Source organism: Mercurialis annua, linkage group LG8 (genome assembly GCF_937616625.2).
Source record: "Mercurialis annua linkage group LG8, ddMerAnnu1.2, whole genome shotgun sequence".
Taxonomy (NCBI): domain Eukaryota; kingdom Viridiplantae; phylum Streptophyta; class Magnoliopsida; order Malpighiales; family Euphorbiaceae; genus Mercurialis; species Mercurialis annua.
In genome coordinates, this window is record NC_065577.1 from 39,785,575 (window position 1) to 39,812,105 (window position 26,531).

At 28.8% G+C, this 26,531-nt stretch overlaps 2 protein-coding genes across 2 annotated transcripts; one reads left to right on the forward strand and one right to left on the reverse strand.

Moving 5' to 3' along the window:
• Positions 1-8,754: 8,754 nt before the first annotated feature.
• Positions 8,755-11,148, forward strand: LOC126662069 (uncharacterized). Its single transcript, XM_050355956.1, has 2 exons — positions 8,755-10,554; positions 10,705-11,148. Exons 1-2 carry the CDS (start codon positions 8,755-8,757, stop codon positions 11,146-11,148), a joined length of 2,244 nt encoding a protein of 747 aa, XP_050211913.1.
• Positions 11,149-11,655: 507 nt separating this feature from the next.
• LOC126662070 (uncharacterized) lies at positions 11,656-12,632 on the reverse strand. The gene is made up of 2 exons (XM_050355957.1): positions 12,372-12,632; positions 11,656-12,036 (listed from the first exon to the last, which is right to left on the reverse strand). The coding sequence occupies exons 1-2, from the start codon at positions 12,630-12,632 to the stop codon at positions 11,656-11,658; spliced, it is 642 nt and encodes a 213-aa protein (XP_050211914.1).
• Between the last annotated feature and the right edge of the window lie 13,899 nt (positions 12,633-26,531).

Below are 26,531 nucleotides of genomic sequence, written 5' to 3' on the forward strand. Positions count from 1 at the left end.
CTTTAAGAGAAATATAATATGAACAAAGGATCACTTTCACCCCTCATCTTGCGTCAAAGATTCAAAGAAGTCCAACGCTGAAAAACTGGATCACTTATACCCTGAACTTGTATAAACCGGATCAAAAAAGCCCATTTGCTGACGTGGCGCTCTAATTGGAGAGTGAGATTTAAATCAATCTATAATTAATCATAATCAACACTAACTAATCATACTTAATCACTAATTAATTACAATTTAACACTAATTAAATAAATAAAAAAAATTACCCAAATTTTTTTTTGGAGCTGCTGCTCCTCGTTTTTCAGAGGAGCAGCAGCTCCTCATTTTTTCCGATGAGGAGCCTCTGCTCCTCGGAAAATCGAGGAGCAGAGAGGAGCCTCTACTCCTCAGATGGAGGAGCAGAGGCTCCTCTTGCGAGGATCTGTGACCCGCGGGTCTGGAAGAACAGACCCGCGGGTCTGCATTTTTTAAAAAAAACTAAAAAGAATTAATTTTTTTGTGTATATTAAAAAAATTAGGGTTAATTTGTTGATATTTAAATTTTGAGGGTTAATTAGCTAATTCAGATTTTAAAATTTGAGAGATTAATTTGTTATATATTAAAAATTAGAGGGTTAATTTGTTATTTTAGATTTTAGAATAATAGTTAAATTGTAGTTTTTTAATTATTAGGTCTTAATTTATAATGTTTAAAAAAATTAGGACCATTTTAAGCTTTTTTCTATCAAAAACTACCTTGGGCAACAAAACCACTATAGAAAACCGGAGAGTGTATTACACTCTCTTGAGTGAGAGTGAGGAGGGGTTTTTTTGACCCGTTTTACACAAGTTTAGGGTATAAGTGATCCCTTTTTTCAGTTTTGGACTTTTTGATACTTTGACGCAAGTTCGGGGGTGAAAATGATCCTTTTTCAATATAGTATATTATTTTTCTTAACTAACGATTGACCGACGAAAAATATAACAGAAGAATGCTTTAAAATTGAGGGTTGTTTTTGTGTAATTTTTAAATATGAAGATTTAAATAATATAATATGTCAAATCTCAAAATAGTTACCTCATTATATTTTTTTCATAAAACTCCCTAATCAGAAACTTCAAATTGTCTAATTGTCTAATTCATATATATGAAAGTGATTAATCATAAATTGGTAATAGTTTATCCACATTTTATAGCCTTCCTACAAAAATAGGGCCACTTCCAAATATTTTTTTCTAATGTCAAGTTTAAAATTAAGCTAAATTATTAAATTAATTTTTTTAAATCTTTTTAAGGCAAGCAAGCATAGAGCTAAGTGGCTTCCACCACACAATTGGATAAATCAAAAATGCAAACAGCTTCCCTAGCAAGCTGGCGCCAATATTTTACATGTTATGTTAATTACCATCTTACTATATATATACACACTAATAATAATATTAATACTCAACATTTTCATTTCATACTCAACATTTTCTTCTTTTTAAAAATCTTGTTTAGCAAATTAAAAATGGAAGTTCTAACTCGCGAAGCAGAAGAAATTGGGTGCAGAACTCCAAGCCGCCGCGAGTGTCGGATTCCGGCGACACCAGAGGCGTGTCCACCTGCGCCGAAGAAGAAAATGGTTTATATAAGGCAAAGGACGCCGCCGAAAGACGGATATTTTCAGCCACCGGAGCTTGAAGCTCTGTTCTTGATTGCACCAATAATAAGTGAAGCTTCATGGGCTTGAATTAATTATTAATTGGTGATTATATTATATTATATTTATGTTATGTGTGTGTATATATTTGTTGTGGTGTAACTTTTGTGTTGCATGATTTTCTTTTCTTTTTGTAAATTCATATAAGCCGGTGGTCGGAGCCAAACTTTTGAAGGAATGAAATTTATTTGACCAAGTAATATTATGTTTGACTATTTTATTTTTCTTTCTAATTTGATTAAAGTTTTGAAAGTCATATAACTATTCTAAGAAAAAGTTTAAAAAAAAATTAATTGTAGTAAATTCTAAAAGTAAAAATACTAAGGAACGATTTAGAGAACTAAACTGGTAAAGAGTCAGCTGTCCATGCTTGTAAACGATGAATTATTTTTTTTATAAAATTAATCATTTTATTCGATTGAAGAAGTATTTCTTACCCTTTCCTTTTTTTTCTCAAATAAAATATCTAGACGTCTATAAATTTTTCTTTTTCCGAATGTTGTTAATGGTCTATTGTTACTAAATGGTAGCTATTCTTTTACATCTGCTTTAATTTAATGAAATACTATAATTATCAAAAAAAATTAATGATAAATTGCCAACTCTTTTTATTGTTTTCGTTTGACGGACGTTTATGAACAAAGCACACTTTCATCAAAAAAAAAAATGAACAAAGCACATATTGAATTTAATCTATTACCAATCAATAATCGGAATTAGGTTCAAGACCTTTCAACTGTAAAAATGGACGTATATATGCTATAATAGTTTTATTGTTTTTAATATTATATTTTATCTTCCTTTTTTTTACAAATTTTGTTTTGTCCTTTATTATATTTCTTTTATATTAAGAGTTTGTCTGGTGGTTGAATCAGACGCTATGAATGTAGTTTTTGATATAAGAAATCGGTTTGCGGATGATAAAAATTTTGACAAAAAAAAATGCATTTTGTTAGCAAAACAATTTTTTTTTCTTAAGTACATCTACTGATAAGACAACATATGTTAACGCATAATATAAGTTCCATATCATGTCATCAGTTTTTTTTAAATGTAACTGTTTCGTATTTATTTCAATCACATTAGATGAATTTATATAAAAAAAGAGAAATGTCCAAGTCAAATTTTTTAGAGGCCATTAAAATTTTTATTATTTAAAAAAAGTCACATTTTTTTAAGACCATCATATTCTAATTTTTATTTTAAAAACATATTTCTGATCTAATTTTGATGATATAGCAATAAAAATTTAAATATTTTAAAACTATTTTTCATGTCAACAATTAACTTATGCACCATATAAGTTAGTATTTTAAGTTAGTATTTAATTATAGATGAAATATGTGCAATGTTTGCCAACTTGATCAATATTGTTAACTCAAATGGTTATATAAAAATATAAAATTAGAAAATAAAATTGAAGTTTGAAGGACAAGTCCTTCATGGTACATGAAATTTTAACCCCCGACTTTTCTTCAGGCAATGATTTGCTTGTTGAAAATGATTTGTAGTACTGATTAATTTCAGCTAATTCCCGCTAATAATTAGTATAGAATAGATTTACTCTTGCTTAAAAAAGACAATTTAAAAAAAAAGTATAAATTTGATATTTTCTAAGTAATTTGAAAATTAAACTGTCTAGAAAGTACATGGCTCTAATTGTTCTTACAAGTTGCAACTTCAAAATTTCAAATTAATTTGAAAGAGAAATGACACAATTAAGCAATTATTTATGAGTGGGCCGAAGAAAAAAAATCGCGGAGGATGAAATGCCTCAAATATGAGAGTAATTGTTGTTGGGTCACCATTATTAATAGCCCATGAGAAAGTAAACTCTTAGAAACCTAAGGTTGCAATTTTACGTAGTTTAAAGAAAAGCCCAAAATATGTCACATATAAAGAAAAGAGGAAATTAGACAGGGCACTGCCAAACACATAAATAATCTCATGAATACGATTTTATATATCTCGCTACAAAAATACGATATCCTTTTTTTTCTTTTCTTTTTCACCTTTTTATTTGATGTTTTTACGATTCAATATATCTCGCTGCCGCCATACTGGTTCCTTCATACGAAGAACATATTCAAAGAGTCAGACATTTCAATGAAGACGAGGAGAGCTGGTGGAGTCACGAATTCTTCTAGACATGGATCCAGCTGCTCTGAATTGCTGAGATTTTGTATCAGACGACGAGATTTATGGATTTTTCTTGGATTGAGATATTATTTCAGATTTGATTGATTCTTGAAGAAAAAAATGGCGAGGACTTCTGTGGGTTTGATCGGAGGAAATGGGTATGGCGGTGCTTTTAGCGATCTCCTTTTAGCGGTCAGTTCTACCTCTCTTACTATTATTATTACTCTGTTTGCTGCTGTTATTTGAGCGATTCAATTAGGTATTTATTGTTTAAGCGATTTAATTAGGTGTTTTTCTTCTTGCATTATAAATTTAAATTGAAATTTATGATTTTCTATTAGGTTAGCAACTAATTCAGTTTTTGTGCTTTATCTGTGTGCTTGTTATTTGTTTAACTGTTTAGATGGCAGTTCATAATTTGGAGAAATGGATTAAACAAACTATTGCATGTAATTTTAGTTAATTTGTTATTCGTATGAGGTGGATGAGTTAGATTAGATTTGTTCATACTCACTGTCTTGCCTAGTAGTGTTTGACTAATTGGTTCTCCAAGCTTTTTCTGCTTTACTGAAACTTGCATCTCATTCTGCAACAAGTTAGCTAGAAAAATTAGAGAATGCAAATTGAAATACGATAGCATATAGAAGATGTTCAGGTAGTTGAAAGAATGCAGGCATGATTTCAACCTCAAGTGATTCATGAAGATAAACTGACATTGTTCTTCTGTGTTATTTTTTCTAAACAAACGAAAAATAGAATGATCAATAAAAGAAGTTCAATTTTAGGTGAACATAAACAATTGGAATAAATATAAAAATTGATAAATGTAAGATTTAATGGTTTGCTATAAATTTGCTATAAATATAAAAGTTATTCTCTGTTACTATTAATGGTTTGCTATATGTTTTCTAATGGTGTTTTTTCTGTTTATCAGATTTAATGGTTTGCTATAGGTTTTCTAATGGTGTTTTTATGTTTACCAGATTCTATATTTTTTTCCTCATGTCTGTCATTTTAATTGTACTTTATGCTCGTATTTTTTTTTAAATCTTACTCACATGTGCAACTTGATTTTTTTGAATCATTTCAATTGCATTCATGGAAAAGTATCTCTTTATTTTAATTATATCTATTATTTTTTACTAAATAGTTTCTAACAGTTAACTAAATGGTTACTAATTTTATATATTTTTGCTGATCAACAGCGGGAGCATATTGCATTTTTTTTGTATCAATATGGGAACATGAAGATGGCTCAAAATATTGAGAGTGACGAAGATGTTGAAGTTAAGAAGACGAATGTGGAAGCGAGAAAGGCAAAAATGAAGAGAAGGATTTAAAACTTGTGATTGTCTATTATATGGTTTGCTGTTGGTTAACCAATGGTTAACTAATGGTTAACCAATAATTTTAGATTTTAAAAAAGACGATTTAGGTTTTGTTTGACAGTTTCTGTTGCGGTGGTGAAGGCGGAGGGGTTTATAATAAAATTTTGTAATTATTTTTTTTGTTGGTTAACCAATGGTTTATTAATGGTACACCAATAATTTTGTTTGTAATATACTGTTAGTAAACGCTAGGTTAACCGTTGGAAACTTGTAATAATTTCTGTTATGATTGTATGGTTAATAAATTGTTGGTAAACTTGAATTGTGTATTTTAAACATACTGTACTTTAAAAAAAAATTAATAAATTTATTTTGAGTACACCGTTAGTTGATTGTGAGTAAACCGTCGATAAATTTATAGTTAATTTTCATCTTTTAAGAAATTAATATAAATTTTGTGATAGTACACCGTTAGTTAACCGTGATTAAAATATTGATAAATTTATAGTTAATTTTTAAAATATTATTTCCGTATTTTAAGAAAAATAGCCAGCAAAGTCACAATCGTAAAGGACAAACAAATATAGTAAATTGATAGTAGACCAATAGTTAACTACCTATTAGTTAACTACTAGTATACCGTTAGTAAATTGATAGTATCAATAGTTAACTACCTATTAGTTAACTGATAGTAGACCGTAAGTAAACTACTCATTTAGTAAACCAAAGGACAAACTAATTTTGTATATATTTATAATACTGATAGACAATCAATAGTAAATTTTTCTTTTAATAATTCGATAGTAAAAATTGTGTCTTTTTACCAAAATATTATTTCCATCTTTTTGAAAAAATAATCAATAAAGTCGCAATCGTAAAAGACAAATAAATATAGTAAATTGATAGAAGACCAATAGTTTACTACCTATTAGTTAACTGATAGTTGACTGTTAGTAAATTGATAGTAGACCAATAGTTAACTACCTATTAGTAAACTGATAGTAAACTATTAGTGGGTGCTATCAAAGATTTGCAAGTATATAATGAGCAATTAAATTGATAGCAAATCGATGACAATATTTTTTAAGTTAAAAAGATTAAATTAGGTTTTTAAGTTAACCGATAGTAGACTATTAGTAAATCGTTATTAAACCAACTCATCTTTTAGTAAACTAACTTATCTTTTAGTAAATCGGTAGTAATTTATTTTTTTAAGTAAACTTGCCTTTTAGCAATCTAAAAGAAAAAAAAAATCGCACATATTTATAATACTGATAGTAAACTAAATAATAATATATTTTATAATTTTATAATTTAAAAATAAACAATAGTAAATTTATTTTTTTAAGTAATCTGTTGGTAACCATTAGTAAATTTATAATAAAATTTATGTTTGGTAAATTAATAGTATACCGTTAGTAAATTATTAGTAAATTTATAGTAATTTATTTTTTTATGACAACTACAATTATGTTCATAGAAAGAATACACACCACACAAATAAAACTATTAGATTAATATATTGCATTAAATATTGAAGAGATCAAAAGTAACTATTATTGAAATTAAAAAAAATATAAATAAGTAAAGATAATGTGTCAAAATATCAATTTTTGGTTAACTTCCATCTTTTTAGTGGATTCTGGAAACATTAAGAGAGAAAATAATCCACCAACTTTCGTCATTCTTTTTCTTCTTCATAAACACCAAATTCAATAAACATAAAGAACATAAACCCACTCAAACCTTCACTTCTCGCTCTATCCGCCCCACTCCCTTTTATCTTCCTTCAATTCAATTTTATTTCCTCCAAACGCTGTCGTATTACCTCCATGTAATTATTTTCCGGCATCACAATGTCGCAGTCGCTCCTGAAGCTCCCTCTCGCCAACTCGCGGTTCTCAATCATCAACTACAACATTAAATCACTCTCAATCAAATCCTCCTCCACGTCATCAGATCTTAATTCCAAAACCACGACGTTGTCTCCTCTTCAGATCTTTATCTCCGATAACGAAACAGGAAACAGTGCCGCGTTGTTGCAAAACTATAACAATACTAATAATATTTCTGATTCGAGTACAATTGAAGTGGACGCCGTGATGGAGACGGAGCTGAAGGAGAACGAATTCAGAAGTACACGTCGGAGGAAGCTGGTGTGCACGGGTTTTCCGATGATGATAACGAGTAAAATCAAAGAAAAAATTAATAGATGATGTTAACAATGATAAATCGTAAATTTCAAAAAGTGAAAATATATTTTTACAAATAAAATCAGTCAAACCGTCAATTTTAATATGTTTTGGTCAACCAGTATTAGTGAGAATATTTAGCTGTTTTGTGTGTATTTCTCTAAAACTCCCTAAAGAAAAATAGATGTTTATCATACCATTATTTTTTTTATTTTTTTTTTTGATAATTTGGGGAGGGGGAGCGCTTGTGGGAGGAATCGAACCCACGACCTAGCAGTTTGCTGCTTAGCGCTTATACCATTTGAGCTATAGCTCGTTGGTATCATACCATTATTTTTCAATCAATACATAAAAAATAATGTAAAATTGATCAAGTTTTAATCAATATAAAAATAATAAAATTCACAAACTATAGTTAATTTATTAATAAATAGTATAAAATGTGATAAATAATATTATTGATTATTGATTATTCATGAAGCGTCTTGATAATTAGTTAAAAATACATAAACTTGCTTTAAAAAATTGAATTTAAATTTAATTATAGGTATTCCTTAATTAAACGAAAATGATTAATTAACTTTATAATTTGAATCAAATTGTATATAGTTGGCAGGTGCCACATAAACATTAATTGATGTATTTTAATAACTAGAACTTTGGAAAATTAATTCATTGATTACTTTCTGCAAGGTGTGATAGATCGATGTTAACACTCATTTAATCAATATTTTCTTTTTAAAAGTTAATTCATAATTTATCAAATTACATTAGTTAATTTAATTATTTATTTCAAATATTAGCCTTCGTTAATAATTATGATTAATAGATGGATTTAAATTGTTTTTTATGAGATCGACATCCTTCATACTTTTTATTATTTATGCAATTTTTATACTTAGTACAAATACCAACATATATATCTGTTTCACATATTAGGTAACGTTGACGATAATAAAAGTTCATTAATCATAGAGATTAAAATTTAGATACCATTGTGTAAATTTTCTCTAATAACTATCACAATATATAATCAACTTTCAATTGCATTATTTGTTAGAGAAAATCACATTTTTACCACATTAATTAATCAGTATTTCACAAATTACCACCTAACTCTCCTATTTTACATTACTACCAAAAACAATCAAAACTTTTCACCACCACCATCCCTATCATATGATGCCACGTGTAATAGATAGCTCATTACTGTTAGTGAGAATCTACCACGGGATCCGCGCCTTATTTGTTGTTGCATTCTCTTAAAACACGGGTTTCTTTCCTAGCTGATTCAAATAACACTTGATTTTTTCCTTTTTTAAAAGATATCAAATCAAAAACACATCACAAATTCCTCAAAAATAGCATCGTCTTCTTCCTCAAATCTTTTATCTCAAATATTGTATCATCATGGAATCTATTCCAGTGATGATACAACACAAAGGCAATTGGATTGAAGCAAATCAATATGCAGATTTTGAAGTTATTGGTGTCATGATTCCTCAAAATTCTACATATTTGGATCTTCTACATATAATAGCACAAGAAATACAAGTAAATTTGGAAAAACAGAATATTGAGATAAAATATCAAGTAAAGATTCAGTATCCACCACTCAAAATCAGTGATGATTCAAGCTTCAGATTTTACTTAGAAATCAAGAAAAAGGAAATCGACTTCACTATGTATCCTCTCTGCATAGTAGTTATCAGTGATACTAGCCAGATACAGACAATTCTTCCAGATGCAGCAGCAAGTATTTCAACAGCTATTTCAGAATCAAACAGAGACCAAGATACCATATCGATACACGATAGATACATGTTTGATACATTCGACGAAATAGGTCAGTATACAAAACTTCTTGCAATTGATACAATAGACTGTAACGATGATCAAAATCAAGAATCAGTATCAGATCCACTACAAGATATAGATCTGACAGTTGGAAAAACTTTCAAAGATAAAGCTACTCTTCAAGCATGCTTACGACTTCATGCAATCAATAATCACTACCAACAAAAGACAGTTAAATCATGCCAAAAGAACATTTTTGTAAAATGTATCGATGATACATGTCAATGGTATCTGAAAGCGTCAATTAATGTTCACACAAAACAGTTCATCATTCGTAAACAAGACATGAACCACACATGCCCGATAGAGACCAGATTCAGCAATCAAAAACAAGCATCAGCATCACACATAGCGGCATCCATCAAAATGAAGTATCTCAATGTCAAAGCAACATACACACCAGTAGATATAAGGAGTGATATGCAGACTTTACATGGAGTCAAGATCAGTTATATGATGGCTTGGAGATCAAGAGAATTGGCATTTGAAATGTTAAGAGGAAAGCCTTGTGAATCTTACAAATCGCTGCCTACTTTTTTATATATGCTTGGAACTAGAAACCCGGGATCTAGCATAGACATACAATTGAGAGATGACAGCACATTTTTGTATGTATTTACAGCATTAAAAGCTTCAATTACAGGATGGCAGTATTGCAAACCAATAATTGTAGTTGATGCTACATTCTTGAAGGCAACATTTGGTGGCACACTTCTTGTTGCAACAGCTCAAGATGCAGCTGGAAAGCTGTTTCCTCTAGCATTTTCTGCTGTGGATTCAGAAAATGATGACTCATGGCATTATTTCTTCACTAAAATAAAACAGGCCTTTGGAACAAGAGAAGGTATCTGCATTGTATCAGATAGACATCTCAGCATAGAGTCAGCTATTAAAAGGATTTATCCTGAAGCTACTCATGGCGTATGCATGTTTCACCTTCTCAATAACCTCAAGACAAATTTCAAGAGAAATGCCAAGAAACTTAAAGAACCTTTCTTTGCAGCAGCAAGAGCATACACTGAGGTTGAATTTGACTACCACATGAAAGTGTTGGACAGCTTAGATGCTCGAGTAAGACCATTTCTTCAGCAAATCAAATATGAAAGGTGGTCAAGGGTACATTCTCTCAAAAACAGGTATAAAACTATGACATCTAATTTAGCTGAATCATTAAACGCAGCAATATTACATGCAAGAGAACTGCCGATCACAGCCTTATTTATGCACCTACATGACCTCCAACAAGAGTACTCATACAAACACAGAAAAATTGCTATCGATACAGTCACAACACTTTCAACCATCCATGAAGATATACTTCTGCAAAATTACATTAATTCACTGAAACTACAGGTATGTAAAACTCATATTAGATAGTACATCACTATTTTATGTTGTATATATTATATATCTGCTTTTCTGTGAAGTTCATAAATTTCTGTCTTTTTTAATGTATCAAATATGTATATAAACGGTATCTTGCTATTGTTTTTATTATACTAGGTGAAACCATCTTCAGATGATATCATAACAGTTCTCGAGAATGGTAAAAAGTACACAGTCAACATGGTCGAGAGAACATGTACATGCAAAAAGTTTGATATCGATGAAATTCCTTGTAAACATGCCATAGCATTTCTAGCCGACAAGAAGATTGAACCTTATGCGTACTGCTCAAGATACTATACAAATGCAGCTATGTTAGCGACATATTCTGAAACTGTATATCCATTGGAGAAGGAAGAAGAATGGATTATTCCAGAACATATCAAGAACATGATTGTCAAACCACCCCAACATAGAACACGAACTGGAAGGCCTAAAAAGGGTAGGTACCAGTCAAAGTGGGGAAATCCGAAAAACGATCCAAATCAAGGGCAATGTGGAAAATGCGGACACGCTGGACATAATAGGAAGACATGCCGAAACAAGCCAAAAGATACCTAGATTATTCATTTCTTTCAGTGTTTTTTTATTATAGTTTAAACTTCCAAGTATTATATACAATTTTGATACATTAAAGAGTGATGTATGTCAATTTCTAATTGCGTAGAACATACATATCTGATATTATATTAAATGTCAGATACATATATTATACAGGTTTGATACATGTATGATACACAAAATAATACATACAGCATCACAAAAACAATTACATATGTATATCTGGTAACATGTTAAATTCAGATACATATATTATACCTGTAAGATACATAAATGATACATTCAACTTAAAAAAAAATGCAAGTGTGAATAAAAAGGAATATTAAAGTAAAAGATTATTTCATTAATTCAAACAAAAAACATTGTTTACTTCATTAATTCAAACAAAAAACAGTGTTCAAACAAACCTAAAAAATAAAACACACAAAAAGCATAAAAAAACATTGTTCATTCAAAATAACAACTACAGTTTCAGTTTTCCAGCTCGAATCTTGTATCTTTTTGCTTTCACATTCCCATCCTTTTGGTCCTTGTCCTGATAACTCTCTGTAATGGAGCATAAGAAACAGGATTGAAATCACCAACACAATTTAACCCCGTAATCACAGCAAATTCATCAATACTAAACCGCAGTTTATGTCCAGAAACTTTAAACCACAATTCCCTATTATTTGGATGCTTCACTTCTCGCAGCAACAAAGAATGTATAAGCTGAGACTGATTACACAACGGCGACAAGTCTAAAAAATGACCAAGAAATGTCTTCTTGAAAAGTTCCAGCTGAGTATCAGAAAGAGTTTTCTTGATGTCCTCAATATATTTGAAATTTAAAGGCATAGTCACTCTACAAGTGTAACGATCTTCCGCATCTAACAAGTAGTCCCAGTTCTACAAATATACACAAATGATACACAAAAAATACATAATTAGTAAATCTAAAATACAATATTTGTATACAAAATAATTTTACATGAAAAAAAACATATAAGATGCATATATAATATTTACAAAAACACAGATCTTAGAGCCTACTAATGTAAACTTAAAATGAAAAATACAAATCTTAGAGCCTAAAAAAACACAGATCTAAGATACATATAATATACATAAATGATACAAGGATTAATAAACTTATTTTATAAACTAATCTTAAAATGGAACATGACATTACATATCAAAATACATCTCTTATACATGAAAAATACAGATATAAAAAAAATTACCTGAACCAAACGAGTTGGTTCTTCAATATGCAAGGATTTCTGAACTTTCTGATGATCAGGTACAGCATCAAAAGCCAAACGCCTTTTTTTCAAACCAGTTTCATCCACCTTTTTTCCCTTTACTTTGACATTCTCAGAGGCAGAAGCAACACCACTTCCTTCAACATCTTTTTCAGCTTTTTTTACTAATTTCCGCTTCATTTTTACAGGAACAATAAAATCCTTCTTCTCTTTTGTAGGAGTTGATCTTGTAGAAACCATGTTGCTATTTATAGATAAAATGCAGTTAATAACAAATGTGGAGCCTAAAACCTAAATGCACGTTACACACTACACTGATAATGGCTAAAAAATAGGAAGTAAAAAGAAAACTGTAAATGAAGAAGGATAAACGATTGAAATCATGAGAGATCGTGTGCGAGAGGGAAGAAGAAAAGAGAGGAATCAGCATAAGTTTGAAAAAACGGTAAAAAGAGCAATAAAGAAGAGAAGAAGTTGAAAATTAACAGAGCACGATACATGTGTGTTTTGCTAGACACGTGTAGGCTTGGGATGAAGGGAGGAAGGTGGTGCTGGCTGAAAACTATTAAAGGGAGCTGGTAATTTGTGAAATTAATGTGGTAAGAAAGAAAAACAATTAATTAACATTGTATTGTCCGAAAATAGAAGGCTTTTTCTTGGCTTTTCTGTTATTTTCTCTATTTGTTATTAATCGCATGATATATATGGTAGTCTCAAAGAAAAGAAGAAAATTGATGTACTATTAGCTAAAATTAATAACTTTTAAATATAACTGTAAATAAGAACTCCAACTATAAAATTTAAAACCCTAAACCTCTCTTTTCTCTCAAAGTAAACCCTAGCCGTCTAGAGTTTTTTTTTATTTCTTCTCCGGCAGCCGTCAATGGTTTGATTTTGCTGTTGACGGTAGTCATCCCTTTACATATGTTAATTTAATTTCATAGATATAATAAATAGTCAATTCTTTTCCATTTTTTCTTGATAGATTAAGATTTATCAACGAAGCACAATTCAATTATCAAGAAGCGGAGATAAATTGAAAATCATCAACAACAAAATGAAATCGTTTATGAGCTATATTAGGTTTATTTATTTTTCATTATTTTATTTTTTTTCTGAATGTTTTATTTTGTCCTTTCTTCGTGAAAGGTTTGTTGTCCTTCCTCTGTGGAAGGTTTGCTGTCTCTTTTTTATGAAGGAGTTATCAAGTGGTGATTGAACCGGATGATGTGAGTTTGCGGGTGATGGGTGATGGATGAAGTTTGATCGAAGATTGATTGAATATTGCACTTAATTAGCGAAACAGTTAATAATTAATTTTTGTTTTCGTAAGTAAGATCTGCGAATCAGACAGTATGTTGTCTGTTCCATGTCAGGTCATCGGGTTTCGTTTTCGAATTATCCCGAATTTCTTACAAATGTAACCGTTTCATATTCGATTTAATGAAATTTGATGAATTCAAAAAAAAATATAACTGTAAATTTCATTTTATTTAACAAAATTATCAAATAGCTCTTTAGTAGTGCAATGAAAAAAATTGATGTACTATTAGCTAAAATTTAAAACTTTTAAATATATTTGATGTCAATTCAGGATTAAATGGTAGCTGACATGTGAGTTTAAGCAATATTAATTGGTCAGTACGGTGATTAACGTTGAAGATCAATGTTTGACCTAAAGGTCAAACAGAGGGTGTGATCAGGTGAAAATCTTTATATGACATTTTTCTTGGAGATTTGAATTGATTGGTTAATTAAGTTAATCACATTAGTCGCCATTTGATGCGATCACATCAGATCAGATGATCAGATTGAGCTAAATGGTCACAGATCATCCAGCAAAAACATCTGTAGATCCTTCCTATATGGGGATGGGTAGTACAGTAATTAAAACCGAATTGACGGACCGAATCGAACCAAATCAAAACTCCAAAATTTTAATGTCGACTAATTTTGAATTCAAAAGTAACTTTAAAAAAAAATTAACTGCACTAATTGAAATAACAATTATTATATAAAATATCAAATATATATCATATTCTTTAACGCACTTTTGTGGTAAAATATATATTTTTTATAAAGATCATAGCTTCTAATTATCTCATTTTTTATTTGACAAGCGATTGATTATAATGTCGGCCCTAAATGATTCGAATCTAAAAAGAGCCATGATTATTCAATCCATACATAACTCGCTGAATTGCACTATATAAATATCGATTATCGTGGAAAATTCTAACTTATATCCGCTTCATGGAAAATATATAGACCTATCCAATAAAATGCTAAGAAAATTTGAAAAAGAAGAAAAAATTTATTTTAAATTTTCTAACATCTCATTAAATAGATCCATAAAAATTTCATGAATCAGATTTAGATTAGAATTTCTCCGTTGTCGTGGTATGTCACATATGCATTAATGATGAGAACTATGCCACTATATAGCTGCTCAAAATATTTTCTAAACTCTTTACATTCATTACCTTATAAAAAAAATCCGAATGACTTAAACGTCAAAGTGATTTTCAGAAAACATCAGCCTAAGACCTTTTGCGCTTATCTGTTTTATGTGCAAAAAAATCATCTAGGCGACTACATGATTTTCTACCCGTATCAATAAGCAAACTAAATAAAAAAAAAAGTATCAATTCAATTTGACTATAAGAAATTGTAATCGCCACGCCTCGGTAACTAACAGTCTAACTAGTCTGAATAGTTAAGGCGTCTCTAAATGCATCGAGAGGTTGTGGATTCGAACCACGCCTCGGTAACTAACTAACATGAGACTCTAAAGAGTCGATTTCAACGTTTGATAAAAAAAAAATTGTAATCCAACAAACAATTATGTGATGAGAAGTGGTCCGGTGATCGAACTTTAGACTAAGAGGACAAGTGATGAAATAGTTAACTCCACCTTTCTAGTTTTTATCGATTTATAAGCGATGGCCAATATAATTTAATCTTATAAGTAGTCAATTTAGTTTTAATTTGGCTTTTTTTACCAGTTTATTTCATTTTTATATCAGGTTCGGCGCTTATGTCTCACCTTTGATATAAATTGTAAAAAATTGACAATAAAATTAAATATATACTAATTGATTATCACTGAAATAGAAAATTATCACGTAAGTCCATGGAAAAATGCCGCAACTAGCTTTTATGTGAAATGTGCAATTTCATGGTTTAATTATTATGAATAACTATGTAATAAGTATTTTAAACAAAATTTATATCGTTATTAGAGTTGAGTGAAAATCAAATCAAATTAAAACCCATTTTAGTTGGTTATAAAAGAGATTAAACTGAATTTGATTTAAAAAAATTATTTTGATTGATTTTATCATTAATTTATTAAATTTGATAAAACATCTAATTTTAAAATGTTGTCAAACATCTAATTTTAAACTAATAGAGCAAAATCAAGTCCTAAATAAATTTTCCCATTCCACCAGTACCACTGAACGGAACATTGGTTCCTCCAAAGAACTAGAGAATTTATTATAATCTAAAATAATCATTACATCTCCCTCATTTCATGGTACCATCATTATTATGACCATATCTCAACAAAAAAATCAAATAATATTCCACTGATTTACGCCATGTTTGACACTCTTCCTTTTGATTTATTTTACTATAAACAATACGGTAATAATTACAATTTATGAGACTGAAACTGATACAAATACAGTTTCAGAGAGTTGCAATAAATTTACAGCTTTTTAAGAGAAAATTGACCTTTTAATGGAAAGTTGATGGATAGAGTTGTTTTACCCTAATGAGCAACAACCTCACATGCAGTTGCAACACTCTCACTCAACACTCTAGTAGGGTTCGTAAATCGAGTAGTTGGATAGAGATTGAATGTGAGGTAAAACAGTCAAAATAGATTTAGTTATATCTTAATATATATATACGAGTGTTTTGAAAACCGAACTAGTGCCTAACTAGACATGCTCATGAGCATGATCGAGTATTCGTCCGGCTCGATCAAGCTCGTTCACCTTAAATATGGTTTGGACGGTTAATAATTGTCTTAAGCTTGTTTCGAACCTGATCTCGTAATAAGTTGGCGTTTTATTAGCGGGTTTAAGCTTTCATTATTGTATAATTTTTTATGCATGTCCGAAAAAGTCCAATCTGAACCCTTATAAAGTAATACTTGAACATAGACAAGAATTATATTATACCCGATCTCGCATTATCATGTTGTTAAGTTGATTATTCTACTCGAAATCTAATTTAGGACCACATTTTTCTGTGAAAAAGAAATGCAAAGTAACAAATTATGCTGCAATATATATGCGGATTTTTGAATTATACAATTGCAAAAAATTAAAAGATAGCGAATGAAATTGATAATTTATAGGGATCGTGATAGAATTACAAATTAGTGTAAATATAATGATTTTATATGTAATTATTTCTAAGAAGTCATTTTTTTCTCGATTTTAAATATATTTAATATATGCAATAAAAACGCTGAAATGAAAACTAGCAAAATGATGAATTTTACAAAAGCAGGTTAAAATAAAATAGTTTGAAATATAAATAATGCTATTGAAAAAAAAAAACAAATTAACGTCGAAACTCGATAAATTTTTATACAACATCAAACGTACGCATCAATTGCATTTTAGGTATGCATTGTAAGCATGGTGCAATAACCGAACTAAACCAAAATTTTAAAACCGCTATGAAAAACGAAAAATCAAAACGCCGAGGCATAAATTGAAGAAGAAGATGCAGTCTAACTTATTTAATTGTTATAGTTCCAATATACACATCAATTTTCTTTTCCCAGACACATTTTGATCCACGAGTAATGCAGAATCGGGTGGTTAATGTTGTATAATTCTGTTCATATACAGTAGGTGAATAAGTGGTTGAATAAAACAGAATTCAACTGTTTTACGATCAATTAAACTGTAGAATTATTAAATATATAAATAATTAGACAGAAGAGGACAAGAAAGAACACTGTGGAAAAAGGAAGGGAGATAGCGTGATATACAAGAAAAAGAAGAAACCTAAAATGAGGAGTTGAGTTTCTATTTAGAGAAAGCTATTTAGTTTTGAAATCTGGTTTTGTTTGGTCTCAGCTGAATTTCTGGGCTCTCTGTTGTGTGTGCATATGTTTTTGAGCTTGACAAATCATTTCAGTTCAGTTCATGTAATGTCGTCTGCTATTAGGGTTTCAAGTCTTTTACCTACCCAACAACAATGAAAAACAAAATACTATAAATTAATTTAAAAATGTATTTTATGCATAATACTGATATGAATTAGGGTAAATGGTGCATGAACCATTTCTCCAAAAAAAAAAAATGGTGCATCAACCATGTGGTGTTTTTAGAAAATTTACTTTAGGGGAGCCTGAACTTTTTTAAATCTATTTTGGGAAAATTTGCGAATTTAGGACAATGTACGCCGGGTAATTTATTATTTAAAAATATATTAGATGAATATTTTTAGAAGTTTTTGTATCACATGTATGCTAGAAATTAAAAAATAAGTCTGATATATACTGATGGAATCAGATTTATTTGGTAGAGACCCGCAAGACAGAATATGTCATCATCGTCGAAAGGTAGTGGTGTGATGAGCACTTAAGCTTCAGTTGATTAGCTTTTGTTAGTTGAGAGCAGTGGCGGAACCAGTGGAGGGTAAGAAGGGTCGGCCGACCCTCCTCGCCGGAAAAAATTAAAAAAAAAACAGTTTTTTATGTAGGGTCGGTTATAACCGCCCCTACAAATGATATTTGCCTATTTTTCACCTATTTTATCGTTGTTTTATTTTCTAAATATCCGAACGCATGAGTTTTGACCTTTCTAAGCTGGAGTCATGATTCCGCCACTGGTTGAGAGCTTCTTAGTTTGAATGTATATAATAAGAAGATGAATTTATTTATTTGCCTACAACTATAACTCGTTTGCCAAGTATATCATGATTTAAAACTTTGTCAATTTGATCTTCCATTTTTTTATTTTAATTTGTCATGTTTAGAGATGACATATGGTGATATTATACGTCCACACGTGTACATAAACAATCTTATTTAACATATACAACACCACGTTATGTCAGCTACAAATTAAGTATGAATATATTTAGTCATAATTGAAAAAATAATAGATCGATCGGGCAAAGTTTCAAAATCATATTAAATATGAGAAACGAGCTATATTTGTGAATTGATAAAAACATTTTATCTAATGAAAATATTTAAATTTTACCGCTATAATTTAGGTCTTTATATAGTGGTCGAACTCGAAAGAGTCATGCCGGAATGAAGTCTCTTATTTGGCAAAAAAGAGTTATATAGCGCTATATTTTTTCAAATTTATAAGATGTGTTATTCGTATATTTTCTTCGGAAGTGTCATAAAATTATAATTTTCTTGGGATTCGGCCTTTAATGTTTAAAATTGTCAATCCAAAATTAATTATTTTCAATCGTAATCTCACAAATGTGTGTATAATATTGTTAGTCATATGTTTCATGCTGAAAAAGAAAATCACATGGCTCCAATTTTAATGAATAAATGATTCCAAAAGATTAGAATATATCATTCAACAGTCAATTCAACAAATCACAAGATCTTTTATTTTTCAAAAGTATTATTATAAGTTAAGAACTAAAATTAATGACACTTGATTTATCGATACATGAGAAAGCAAATCAAAAAGGTAGAAAAAAGAAATAACCATGAAAATAGCAAAGTAATTTTTAATTATAGCTGGAAATAGAAATAAAGATTGCTAGCTGGGATAGTAGTACATTAATGGACTATTACATGAATATATACAAACATAAAAATTATTTCAAGAACAACTTTATTTTAGATTTAAGAGAAAGGATAACTACTATAATCTCCCTAAATTTTCATATAAACTAATATTTCATATCTAAATTTATAGAGATTATAATAATTAATCCAAAAAATATGTGACAAAAGTTGTAACCAATTTTTTTTGATTTTATCAATTATAATATGAATTATATTTCAACTACAGTCAAATTTTCATAACTAAACAAATTCATTCAATTGATTAAAAAGGAAAAATATAAAAAATGTAATCATTTAAGCAAAATCAAATTTAATTAATTCGTTTGAGTAGTCAATAGTAGACTTCACTATAATTAACTTACAATTCTTTGAAACAACTATATTAATAAAATTAAAAAAATTTGTAAAAGCTGTTAATGTTTGATATTTTAGATCATGATATAAAAAATAAAAAAGGATAATTTAACAATTTAAAATAATAAAAAATAATCGATATCTGGCTATAAGAGGAATGTTCCATCCCTAGGCCTTGCAAGAGATTTAATGTCAAATTCCATATATATCAGCTAGTTTTAGAGGAATATGTACTGGTACCAAATTGTGGTTGATATGTCAATTTATCAACAAGCTGGTGGGTCTATTTGACCATAAGAAATCAGACTGGCTGCCATTTTGTAAATATTTTCAAGATTGTTTGGCTTCTTATTAATGAGTCATAATTGTTTTTCTTGCTTACTTGGGAAACTTACACATGAATGATTCATGAACCACTGATTTTAATACTACTTAGCTAGGGTAAAATTAATTTAGATTCAATTTTAGAGCAGAAACTAAAAATTGAGACTATATGTAAAATATGAATAATTTTTTTAATTTAAAAAAAAACAAATTAAATTTGTTTGGTATAATTGAAAATAAAAATCAAAAAATGACATAAAATTGATTTTGAAAATTTAAAATATAATCAATTTTAAAAATAAAAAAAGGTATTTTGGATGGTTAAACCTAAAAAAATATAAAATAATTCTTATTTCGACTACGGTAAGATTTGACTTCTTTTTTTGTACATCATAAAGGGTCATGTATGGGGTTTTAGAAAAAAAACTTTCGAATTTTTTTTTAAATCTTGTAATAGAATCTTTTGCTATTCGGATATGGATTTTTAAAAAAATTCGTTTTGTTTTTATTTTCTGGACTGAACTTGTAGTCTTTCTTCTAATCATAATATTTAGTATGCCGTTTTGTGTGTGCCAGTTTTAATGCGAAAATTAGGAATTTAAAGGTTTTGCTACTTCTTGTTACTTTCAATATGCATATAATCATAAAAAATTGAAAGAATCCATTGGCATAAATAAAATATAATTTAGTAGCTCAATTTATTTTGTGTCTAAATTAGTCTAAATAAAAATAAAAATATTATAATTAATTTAATTTTTAACAATTTAATAATTAAAACCAATTTTATAAAAATAAATAAATATTACAGTTTTTCATGCATTTTATATTTTTATTTTTATTTTCAATTATATTTAGACTAAGTATTTTCTATTATAAGATATATCATTGATTATAAAAATCGGATATTTTTTTGCTATGATCCATATATGAGTGTCTTCCTATGATTATTTTGTTCTTTATATAGTAAATTTTACTTTGTTCATTTATAACCATTGGATGAATAACTACATTTTCATCCAATAGTATAATAAACAAAGTATTTGTAGAATTTTCCAACATGACCCCTTGTATTATAAATAATTTCATTTTATCTAGCCACATTGCATTTTTTTTCATTATAATAATAATCAAATTGTACTTTTTGTATGAATGATTTGAGTAGTTTTTAGCTTTTAATATACTATTATTTATCAAAAAGGAATAATAGTCTAATAGCCTAATTGAAAATAACAAATTTGGCCACCAATTTGGCTACTACTACAATAAAAAAATATAATTTGATTATTATTATAAAAATTATAAAATTTGGATTAAATTACAACAAGTCGTAAAGGTTTGAATTTTTTTCATCATTATATACCTTTTACATTTTGTGTCAAAAAGTCGAAATCAGAAAATAGTTAAATGAACTTATCCCTGAAATAAATTTTAAATAATTTACAATTTTAACATGGATTTTTAATTGTCAATTTTAAATATTTATATATATATATATATATATACATCGATTTTATTTAATTTGTATGCCGACTAGTTTTTCGATAAAGATATTAAAATGGATACCATTAATATATATTAGGCTTAATGATGCCAAAGATCTAAATCTTTGTAAGTTTTTGCAACTTAAAACAAACCTTTTGAATTTTATAATTTTGTCCCGATCTCATCTTTTCGCCATAATTCTATCCAAATTTTTTAAAATCGATTTTAATTTTGTCCACGTGCCATATGCCATTCTGAAATGTTATGTAAAACGGCAATTTTATCCAATTACGATAATATTATTTAGAGGCCACATTATTATAGAAATTATTACTACATATATTAATTGTATATTTTAATAATTTGTATGTGTCGTAAAACATGTAATTTAAAAAAAATGCAAAGCACAAGAAAAGCAAACGCAAAAAAGAATAAAAATTGCAGAAAAAAGATTGTATTGTACTGTATGGTGCGAGAGTGAGGGAGTCCGTACGAGGTGGTGGTGAAGTGTTCCACTTGTTATTGCCCAATGCTTATGCTTGTGCTCATCAATCTCACAGTGTCCGTACACCTGCACCCACATCAATGTGTCACATCTTTATTCTCTATTATTTATTGTGTTCTTCTTTTCTAGTTACGTTTATTCCTTACCCTTTCTCTTCCCACTTCAACTATTTCTATACCTACAAGAATTACTTCACCCCTCAATTTATGTTAGTTGAAAATATATCTTTAACGTTTGAGTTTAGGAGCATATATATATATGTCTTTAACATTTGAGATCACGAGCAAACATGTCTGTAAAGTTTAAAAAGGGACAAGTAAATCTCTAACGTCTTTAAAAAATAACAAATAAGTCTCTCTGGTGTTAGTAGAGAAATTCTGCTAATATGGCGAACGCGAATCGTACATTATTCATTGCGGATGTCGAAGATGATGAATAAGCCCATCAGTTTTCTTTACTTTATTGGAATTTTTTGTTCGATTTTACTTTCACACCTTAAATTAAGGTTCTTGGTTGATTATTTGAATTCTAGATTTTATGATTTTTAATTTAAAATCGTTTCTTCCATTACTAAAGGAGCCGAAATAAATGCAATTCATGAATTTTATAAATGTGATTATGTAGGCTTCATGTTTGCTATGTCATCAAAATATACACATTATTAGCACGCCATTTATGAGAAAGACTTATTTACCTCTTTTTTAAATACATTAGATGCTTATTTGCCCCTTTTTAAACTTTGGTGGCATATTTTCTTTTGAGTCCAAATATTAGGGGCATATTTGCCCTTTTCTCCTAAAATATAAGTTAATTGATTTTGGGGTTATCCACCACCGGAAAACAGGTGATTAGCGACAGAATTTTCCGTCCGTAATCACCAATAATCTGTCGCTAATTACAATCATTAGCGACAGACACAAGAATCAGTCGTTAAACAGAATAGCGACAGACTTTTGTGTCTGGCGCAGATTTAGCGGCGGAACTAAAAATCCCGCCGTACTTTGCAATTTGACTACTAAATTCTAAAACGTTATTTAAAATGTGAAATTAAAATTGAACAAAGAGGGAAAATATGCCTCTAAAATTTGGGGTCAGCTCCAACTATTTGAGTTTAATTTCAAGTCGATCTCAAGTATTCATTACAAGGAATTCTGTATATGGCAACAAATTTTTTTGCAGCTAATTTTATTTTGCTGCTAAAAAACATTTTGCAGCATTAAATTTTAAAAGTTGCTGCCATTAGTTAAGTTATAACAGCATTTTATAGCAAATTTTGTCACCAATTATTTAAGATAATGTTTTATTAGAGCAACATGTCACAATTTTTTATTTTCCTATATGTTAATATAAACAATTTTAGCACCATTAGCAAAAAAAATGTTTGCTGCTAATTCTAGTATTTCTTGTAGTGATTATATAATGAGATTCGTGAGGTGTATATGAACTTTCCATACCTAATATAGATACATACTATCTTAATTAGTTGTAATCTACATTTTATGGTTGATTTTGTTTTTAAATGCATAACGTATGATATTATTTTTGATATTTTCGTTTCAATATTGAAATCGAGTTTACATGCTTCGAGTTTGAATATTGAATATCATTCGAACTCAAATTTGAGCTCGAGATCAAACTTATATAACATATTTGAATTGGAACCGACTCGGCTAAACTCCATATATATTTGGCCAAATGTCTTAAAAAGGCCAAACCTTTCATAAAAGTTTCACAAAAGTCCTGACCTTTCAATTTTGTCGATTTTGGCCAAAAACAAATTATTTAATTTCAATTGTGGCCAACTCTCAATTTGATTTCAATTTGTCTATGTGGAGCCTATGTGACGTCTATGTGGCATGCCAAATATTGAAAGGTGAGGATTTTTGTGAAACCAAATAATCCATTTTTGGCCAAAATCGATAAAATTGAAAGGTCAGGACTTTTGTGAAACCAAATAATCAGTTTTTGGTCAAAATCAATAAAAATTGAAAGGTCAGGACTTTTATGAAACTTTTGTGAAAGGTTTGGCCTTTTTACAACATTTGGCTTATATATTTATGATAGAATACAAATGCTAAATGCTAATGTCATTTTCAAAATAATCTTACGTTTCTGTCATTTGGATCCTAAAAATATGCATTTCAAGTAATAATTTGAACTCTCTAACAAACCCTTGCCACCTAAATCTTTTTTCTTATTTTCTTCTTCGGCAGCCGTCAATGGCTTAATTTTTCTATTGACGGTAGTCACCCCTTTTATTTATGGTATTTTAATTTCATAGAATATAATAAATAGCCAATTCTTTTTCATTTTTCTGACGGATTAAAATTTATCACGAAGCGCAATTCAATTATCAAGAAGCGACGATAGATTGAAGATCTTTCAGTAACAAAATGGATTCGTCTATGAGCTATACTAGTTTTATCTATTTTTTATTTTTTGTCTTTTGTATGAATGTTTTACTTTATCCTTTCTTTATGAAAGGTTTGTTGTCCTTTCTCTGTGAAAGGTTTACTGTCTCCTTTTTAGAAGGAGTTGTTTGTCTCTTTTTTAGAAGGAGTTATATCAAGTGTTGATTGAATCGGATGCAGTGAGTTTGCGGGTGTTTGGAGAAGTTTGAACGAAAAGTGATTGAAGACGGCACTTAATTCGCGAAACAGTTAGTAATTTATTTTTATTTTCGTAAGTAAGCTCTGCGAATCAGGCAGCATGTTGTTTGTTCCATGTCAGGTCATCGGGTTTAGTTTTCAAATTATCACGAGTTTCTTACAAATGTAACTGTTTCATATTCAATTTAATGAGATCCGATGAATTAAAAACAAAAGTAATAATTTGAAACGCAACTCCAAACATACCATTAAGGATACGCTTTGAGATAAAATTTGAATTAGAACTTATCTATCCTGATTAGCTAAAACTAATTTTTTTCTTTCATATTTACATTAAATTTTTGAGTGAAAAGGACCACAATTTTGCTACTTTTCGTCAAGATGAATGCATCTTGCGTAGTAAGCAATTTATTCTAGCAAATGTAGCACTAAGTAATCAAACTTTACTCTTTTTAATTATCTAGATCAATCAATATTACTTTTATTAAATTAAATTATCACTAATAAAATATATTATTTTAAAATATATAAAATTATTTAAGTTATTTTTAAATAATATAATTATTCACATATTATAAAAGCTCAAATTAATTATTATAGTGCTTATAATTAAATATTTTTTGAATTTATAGTAAAATTTATTACATTTTTTATAACATAATTGTAAATTAAATGTTATTTATTATAAAAAATAAAGTCGTTTTTATTAAATATAATATAAATCATTTATAATATAAGAAATAATTAAAAAAACTCTTAAAAGTTATTTAACATATCAATTATAACATATAATCATATCTCACTAAACAAGTATTGTCTATCAATTACGAGCTATCATTTACCAACAACAGTTAAATCAGATATGATTTTTATTTTTTATAACTAGACATTTAATTTCCATTTCAACGGAAATTTATCCATAATTTCATATTGGATGTATCCTATACAACAATCGGATTTGTTATGTGTCGTTTATTTTCTTTATCATGTCATCCATTTCTTTCACAAATATTATCCGTTTGCATGACACGCAATGCTTGAGGGCAGATACGAAAGTCGTGTTAATTTGGCATTGCCAAGTTTTTTGATAATTGAAGAGAAAAAACGCTTATAGAAGAAGCTGGACCTACGATCTAGCAGTTTATTATCTGGCGTTTATACAATTTGAGTTATATCTCATTTGTTGCATTGTTAAATTATCGATTTGTAGCTGTGCAACTGCATATAATTAAGCTGAGCTTTCAAGAATGAGCTACATATCCATACCTATTTAACAAAACATTTTTTTATTTCTTTTCTTCATTCTCAATTCCAAAAAGTTTCATGGAAAATCAAAAATATCCCAATTGCTATATTTTGTGAAATTACATAAGGGTTCATATTTTTTATGTTTCTATAAGGTTTAAAAGTTATAGTGACGCGCCAATAATATTTTTGGAATCCATGCGCATATTCATTTTGTAATTCTTTTGATTTGAGTGAAATATTATTTTAAGAAATATATATAAATAAGAATCTTCAGAATGAAGCCAATTAAAGGGAAAAAATCTAACTTATTGTACCGCAGATGACCCTTGAGCAATGAAAAATAGGCAGCTCATGTACTTTTAAGGTCCCTACTGAAATAAAAATAATTAAAAACATGAATTTATAGCTCTATGTGTCGACAAAAAAATGTAGAATAAATTTGTCATCATCGTTCCCTCTAGGAATAACTATCATTATCAAAACAAGACTATACTTCTTTTTTCAAATGTAAAATTGATTAAACAATAGGTGTGGCAACTACGAAAATAAATTGTCTATAAATATGTAACATATAAGCATGTAAATATATGCTTTTATTTTCTAAATATAATTCTTGTATTTTTATCTATTTTTAATTAGTTATATTTTAATTTTAATTTGATCTATCAATATCTCTATTAAAATAAATTTGAACATTGAGACTAATTTGGTGTTTGGTTCATCATCAAATAGAAATTGTTCAACTTCTAGGAACTATTCAAATATTTGATAAACTAACATAATTAACAATTGTTAACATTACAAACCTGAAATAACTGCTGATATGA

What these genes read in the sequence shown, in the direction of transcription:
- LOC126662070 (XM_050355957.1), bottom strand. Translation starts at nt 12,632, where the DNA reads ATGGTTTCTACAAGATCAACTCCTACAAAAGAGAAGAAGGATTTTATT. An exon ending in AACCAACTCGTTTGGTTCAG is followed by an intron (nt 12,037 to 12,371) that starts GTAATTTTTTTT and finishes GTATATTTGTAG; the next exon opens with AACTGGGACTACTTGTTAGA.
- LOC126662069 (XM_050355956.1), top strand. Translation starts at nt 8,755, where the DNA reads ATGGAATCTATTCCAGTGATGATACAACACAAAGGCAATTGGATTGAA. An exon ending in TTAATTCACTGAAACTACAG is followed by an intron (nt 10,555 to 10,704) that starts GTATGTAAAACT and finishes TTATTATACTAG; the next exon opens with GTGAAACCATCTTCAGATGA.